At 34.9% G+C, this 7332-nt stretch overlaps 1 protein-coding gene across 6 annotated transcripts in view; it reads right to left on the bottom strand.

Annotated features, from left to right (window-relative positions):
• Positions 1-6427, bottom strand: part of LOC107003688 (DNA polymerase eta) — a 19740-nt gene extending 13313 nt beyond the window's left edge. For 4 of the 6 annotated variants that reach the window (XM_015202116.2, XM_015202082.2, XM_015202049.2 and 1 more), the window contains exons 1-7: positions 6280-6427; positions 2593-2713; positions 2379-2490; positions 2135-2302; positions 1231-1395; positions 993-1096; positions 611-730 (exon numbers count right to left, since the gene is read on the bottom strand). In XM_015202116.2, the coding sequence (XP_015057602.1) occupies positions 611-730; positions 993-1096; positions 1231-1395; positions 2135-2302; positions 2379-2490; positions 2593-2713; positions 6280-6355 (866 nt within the window). In that variant the 5' untranslated portion in view covers positions 6356-6427. Of the gene's footprint in view, positions 1-610; positions 731-992; positions 1097-1230; positions 1396-1521; positions 2106-2134; positions 2303-2378; positions 2491-2592; positions 2718-6279 lie in introns of those variants that run through there. The other 2 variants (XM_027914013.1, XM_027914014.1) reach the window with 2 other exon arrangements.
• Positions 6428-7332: the final 905 nt, after the last annotated feature.

Here is a 7332-nt window from a genome sequence, read left to right on the forward strand (position 1 = left end):
TATATATATATATATATATTCTTTTGGTTTGTTTCCTTTTGTTGCTCTATTTTTGTTATTAAATTACTGCTTTTACTTTGTTTCTAACCATATATGCATTACTTATTGTTCTAGCTTACGGGTTGGCTTACCTATTGGTGGTTTATAGTATGTGTCATTGTGACTAGAGCAATCGGGTTGTGAAAGCAAGGGTATTAGTATAGTCGTGTTTCAACAGATCTGTTTATCTTTGATTTATTAGAAAAGAAAAAGATAATCTAAGAGGCTGTTTGGTTTTAGCTCAAAATCTGGTCAAAATAGCTTTTAATTATTTTTGGCTTAATAGCTACTCAATCCAAACACCTTATGACTGTAGGTATTGAAAACTTCCACTTAAAATTAGAAGTACAGCAATAATTACTAAAGTATAGTGAGTTCAGCTATCTTGAGACAAATTGCGATTGGTCATCAAATTCCTTATTTTCTTTCTTTTTTTTCGTTGACAGATTTAGCAATTCAACTAGTGGGACTTTTTCCCTATGAAGAGGAGTCTGCCCAACATGAGCATGATAGACAGACCAAAGACTTACGAAGAGTAACAACACATCTGAGACTGAGAATAGATTATCACCCAGTATTTACTCCATAATATCCTTGTAGCTTTTCTTCTGAAAACTGGAGCATATCCCCAACAGTGTTCACACCCAAGTCAATTTGCAAAGAAGTTCCAAGTTTTCCTCCAAGCTGTTTCCTGTGAACAAATAATGCCCCAAGACATGTTAAAAGAAAACAGTATTTAGAAGAATAAACAAGCCAAAAAGTACCATTTACATTATAGAAACCATGTGCCACATCACAGTAGAGCAGTCCAGGGAAAGGACTGAGTAAGAATATATAAAGAAAAGAATTCAATTTCAATAAAATTACGGCATAACTAAGCAACCAACATGCTATTAACTACTTTAAGAGATGGTAACAAGGTGTCAACACACAATTTCTGTGCAAACCCCTACATTTTTTTTATAGGCAAAGTTCCAAGTAATTTGCTGACGGATGAGAAAGGCACCACAGTTTGCTGAGCAGGTTTATTCATTCCACTTGCAAGTTTGGCCAGCATCTGCTCACAATATCATACTCAAGTTACTAAAACCTTCTTCAAAAATAAACCATCAAATATATAATTATGCATTTCTCATGTAAACGACATTTATATCCACCTTATTGTTGTTACAAAATAATAAATATTTCCACCTTATTATGAGCAATGCCTGCAGAACAAGTGAACTCAGTCTCTTCTAGTACTTGCAGCCGAAGTTCTGCAACAATAAAGGCTCCACAGGCTAACAACTTATCACGACGACTAGCATCACTTCTAGTGAACCAATGTCTGACATTCTCTCTGGCATCGCTACCAACCTGTGCAGGAAAGAAGTCAGCAGATATCAGCAAAAACCCGTGGGATATGGATAAATATAAAAATAAGAATATAACATGAAAAATTATACTTTTAAAAAGCCAATACAAAAAATATTGTAACATTACTTTGCAGAAGTCCATGGAATGATGCACAGATGTAGGCGTGCTCATCTCCAGTACTACCATCTCAAAACAAAATATGAGTTTATTTTATTACTTAAATACCATAAACTAATGTTGCTGTTGAATGCATTTATCAGATTGCACTAGGGTTTCGGGCCTCATGCAAGGAGGGACCAAAAAAGACGTGCTAAAAATATCCCCTTCTTGATTTTGTCTTCTAGCTGGTAGAAACGGAGGACACTTTAGAACAAGTACTACCATGCCTTAATCTCCAAAGAGCCGGAGTCAGTATATGGGTCTGGGTCCATAACCAACTCTATACCATTTGGGTTTGTTTCAGATCTATAATACCCAAATTTCAAGAGATTGGACTCCTCCAGAACATGAAATTCCCTGAATCTCACATTTATCCCAATACTAACATAAAAATCTCTAACCAAACTGAAAACATTCCCAGCAAATGCCTGACAAATTGAAGATAGAAAAATGTACACAAATAATAGAGAATGTCAAGACTCTAAAAAAAATATGGTACTATCGATATTGTCTTATCGATATTGTCTTCCACTTTGCTATTTTAAAAGAAGAAAGATAAGCTGCTCTAAATGACACCTACTTCCTCAAGACCCAAAACATGTGATTGTACTACTTCTTCACTGATAGTTTCCAGGCACTCAGGAGGATTATCTGCCAGCATTGCTTCAGCAGCTATAGTGAGATCCAAATACACTTCATCAATTGAAGCACGCTCACATCGGCCTCTTCTAGAAAGTATAGAGACAACCTGCAATTATATTATGGTATGATTATTACCAACATTATTAGCCTTAGCACAATGGTAACTTTCAGTGTCAATGAACCTCTGAGCCTGCATTCCTGTAGGCATTAAGATCAGCTTTACCACGGGCAACTGGGACTTGAACAAGATGAATCTCCGGACAAACTTGCTTTGCTTCATCACCTCGCATTGAGCTTGAGCATGTAAATATTTCAGTTCTCAGATGCTTGATGAGTATCAACTTCTCCAAGAATAACCAGTTAACTACTCATACAACTATAGGTAAACAGACTCACCGCTTCACCCCAAACTTACGAGCCTCATAACTGGCAGCGATCAGTCCCCCACCTTGCCAAGAATTGTACTGTACAACAGCAGTGGGTTGACCTCTTAGACTTGGTTGCTTCCGCTGCTCCACTACAGATTCACAGTATGACCAGTTAGCCAGACTATAAAGATGATATCATGGCACAACCAATTTGCACAGTAAAAAGATAAATACACAAGAAAGGATGGTAACATTACTATTACTAATAAAATATGGTAACATCACTATCTCATGATCATAACAGAAAGAACATTTCTTTAATAAATATACAAAAAGTACATTCTTAAACTCAAAGTGGAAGGCAAGTTTTACAAAATGGTTTTAAAACCAAGAATATTAAATGGGAGTGGATGTTGATCCAAGGATGATTTTGCAAGAAGGTGGATTCTTATACAAGGTTAGACCAAAAAAAAAAATGATAGCAAACCAGTGAAAAAATGCAAGAATCGCATAAAGGATAAAATGACATAACATCACTTGAGATGGTTTAGTCATTAGAATATCATGAGAAGATATGTCCAGATTCATTATACTTGAATAAGGAAAATCTTATAGAATAAGCTTTGTAAATACCTTCAGGTGTTATAACTTAAGTTATTAGCACAGATATTGATTTACCATCAATGCATATCATATATGGCCTAAAACTCCTATGTAAGGAGCACCTCTTGTACATTCTTACTGAATAAAGTCAGGGGCAGTGTTTTTCAGAGTGTGGCGACAAAAAGCAACAGGGCCCTGATTCTCTTTCACTCAAAAGCATGAAGCGTGAAGCGAAGCGCTTGCTTCATCGAAGATATGCCCACTTTTTTATAAAGATCAAAATGAACTTGTACAAAAACAACATATATAAGCAAATGTAAAATTCCTAACACGCTCCTCTAGTCCCGAGCTTGGTAAAGAAGGGCGTGGGAAATTCTTTTCTTCCAGTCTACTTGTGATAGAAGAAGTCACTCATGTGTCCTCACTCTAGGCTAGGTCAATTTCGCTTTATCTTGTCGGTAGGTATATTTGTCATGGTATTGGTGTATGTTGTTCCAATTGTGTTGGTGAATATAAAAAAACTAAAAAGTAGAGAGCACAACAAGCAAAATCAAATCTAAAATTCCAAAATAAAACAATATGTTATTGCATTTGAGTCGTTATTCAATTTTTTATCCATCCATAAGCTCTTGCACTTCTTCCTTCACATGTGCCCGGCAACTTGGACAAGTTCTAACCTTGGGATTACCAATTGATGAGATGATGTTTGTGACGATAAGTTTCCCTTTTTGTAATTTGTAACAAAAAGACATTTAATTGAGGTCAGTCGATCTCATTAATTTTCTATGCATATATCCAAGTCGAGTCTTACTTTTGATCTTGTGAAGCTATTTACATTCTTTAAAAGGCAAACGAAATAAAACTCAGCTACTTTAATTGAAAGAAATCCACTGATAATGGACTATTTGGAAAGATCAAAAATTCAGCTATAAGAAGAAGACTAGCTCTAAGTTGAAGCTTCTGAAACAAGAAAAATATAAAGACCCGGATTCCATGATTTTCTTTGAAATTGATATCTTTAAAACTTAAAAAACATAAAAACAATTGTCTCCTAGCACTTCACACTCCTCAGACCTCCCATGAAGCGAGCATTTACATAGGATCACTGCACTTCATACCCTTGAAGCGAGATACTTGTCGCCTCACGTCACTTCTCACTTTAAGCGATGACGAGTCCATTTTCTATAACACTAGTAAATAAGAAGTTTTTTCTAGTTTCACAAGGTATCAGAGCTATTGCAACCTTGGGAGACTCAAATAGCTTCAGCTACCAACAACCGGTGCATGCCAACATGCATTGCATGTCGACCAATGTTTTTATATTTATGTTCCTTCCAGTTTTTGGCGATGTTCCTCTCTACAGCAAGCAGTGTTTCTACTTCGAGAGACCATTCAAGCATTGCTCCACTCTTCAGCAACCTTTCATCAGGTGTAACTTCTTGACACTACTACTTTTTTCACTACCAGTGCCTTCTGTTCCACCTAGGTTTTCTTGTTTTTCATTCTACCAATTTAAGCTTTACTAACTATGTCTTGGAGATTTGCAAAACAATATCTCCTTTTGGAAATTGAGAACAGTATTTTTTGTGTCAAGTGCAAGAAACACTTACTTTTATTATGCAATTATCAACGACTTTTCATAGAAAAATAATTTCAGCACGACTTCTATTTTTGGTATTTTGTGAGATTTCGATATCAAGCTGGTTTCCCTAATTTGAATTTGAGGGGGCATGTTAGAATATAAAAAGAAGATTCATTATACCTACAACAACATACCCAGTGAAATCCCACCAGGTGGAGTTTGGGAAGAGTGGGTGCACACAGACCTTACCACTACCTCTTGGAGGTAGAGAGGTTGTTAAGAAAGACCCTCAACTCAAGTACATCAAATCCAAGTAAAAAGGAGAAAACAATGAAGAAAACATAGAAGTTAGTGAGAATTCATATAGCCAACTTCTAGTACATCTAAATTTGTATAACGCTTGCTTAAGATGAATTTTAATTGGAGGTTAGTGAGAATTCATATAGCCAAACCCAATATGTTTGGGGCTGCTGTGTAGCTATGGTTTGTTGTTATAGAGCATTGACAATAAAAACTTGTGTGCTATCGCTTGGGCTACCCTGTTTAGCATTTTAATATTTTTTGCATCTAAATACATTATATGTAAGAACACCCAAAGCTTTTTCCTTTTATGATAGCGGATGTTCGCGATCAACTTATGCGCATCTCAACTATTCCATTGAGTACCTACTCCCTTCCACAAATGTAGGTAATATGTAAATCTACCCATGAAGAATAAGTAGATGAAAGCTATTTTCTTTATTCAATAAAAGAATTTCAGAAAGAAAAAATCTTCTGATCTGCCTAAGTCACCTTGCGTTGAAATTAAACTAGAGACCTCACAATTTTCCTCCCACTTCAGAAGCCACGCCCTTGGTGCAAGAACATCCAATTCCTTAAACCAACAAATATCAGCAGTTTCTTACCAACTATAAAAGAGCTATGGAAAAAGTAACCTGGCTAACAAATAACAATACTTTAAAGGAACATCCTCTAGAAAGCATTGGCTCCAGCAATGGAGGCACAGTTTTAGGTACAGCCTACAGCGTTCGGCTTTGGCTCAAACTCAATATTTATGTTTTAATTAAAAAACTCATTTGATACTATAAGTAATCTAACAACAACATGCCCAATGTAGTACCACAAAATGGGGTCTCGGGAGGTTAAAGTGTATGCAAACCTGACTTGTTTCTAATAAGTCCTCAACTTAAGATAAAAACAGTCTAGAAAACAAAACGCAATGAAAGTGAAGAAAGCAAGTAGTAGCAGAACAATACTATAACGAAAATGAAGAAAACAAGTAGTAGCAGAACAATACTATAACGAAAATGAAGAAAACAAGAGTAGACAGCAAGTCAATACCTACTACAATGGTCAAGAACCCATGAATGAAAAATCTTACAATTGAAAGTCACTTCATTCATTGTACAACAAATCCTAAAGGAATGGATATTTTTCAAAAGAGAAATGAAAAGGATTATAGTCTGCATATGCCCTAACAGGAATACACAAATTAATATAAATCCCAAAATTTTGGAGAAAAAATAGAACCTTGAACGTAGAAGCAATCCATATCGACGTGAGCAATAACTCTACAATCCGATAACTCAGGTCTTGCCACCGGCATATCTCACTCTCTCGCGGCTCCTCAATCGTCTTCCCACCAATTTCCTTTCAATTCTTATACTAAAAAATTTCCCACCAATAATAGGGTTAAATAATAAATGACTGCTTTATTTTAAAATGATAGATTAAATTTTTAAATAGTTTTAAATATAAACATGTGATACAGGGAAAAATTATTTTTTGTTATAAATATATTTGTGTTATAGTGAATGTCTAATTATGTGGAGTTGTTGTAGGATATGGTTAGGAATTCTATTTGGGACCAAGTAAGGTTTTCCCTATAAATAAAGGGTTTCCTTTATTGTAAATAAGATTTGTGAATGATTTATGAATCATGAATATACTTCAAGAGAAATAAGAAGTCTTTTCTCTTTTCCCTACTTTCTTCTTGTTCTAAATTTATATAATTTCATAACACGTTATCAGCACGATTGTTCTATTTTTAAAGAATTATGAAGAAGACGGGAAAAGTGCAAAAGAGAAAGTTCTTATATCTTCAAGGTATGATTTATCTTTATGTTATAATTATTTATATAACAGATCTGGAGGTACCATCTAAAGTAAGAATTTAAAGAGACTTGTTGACTTTTTATACGTTTAATTTTAATCGATTGGGAAGAGAATTTCTTAATTTATTTTAATAATTGAATAAGCACAGTTTAGTGAAAGGTTGTTTTCAATCTTTATATGAGGTATGTGATCTCAATTCTGTGTTGATTATAAGAATTCAATAATTTCAATTTTGTGTGTAATTACAATGTACGATCATATTAATGGTCATCAAAAGTGGTAAAATTACAATTATTCTGAAGGCTTGAGGTTGAGCCTCATTGTGGGTAAGACGATAGATATAAGTTTTATCGCACCAAAAGAATAAGACGATAGATTTATGTCTAATCGCACAAAGAGGGTAAGACATTAGGTTAAAGTCCTGATGCACCATGATGATAAGATATTGGGTGCAAGACCCGTCGATTT

This window comes from Solanum pennellii, chromosome 1, assembly GCF_001406875.1.
Source record: "Solanum pennellii chromosome 1, SPENNV200".
In the NCBI taxonomy this organism is placed as follows: Eukaryota; Viridiplantae; Streptophyta; class Magnoliopsida; order Solanales; family Solanaceae; genus Solanum; species Solanum pennellii.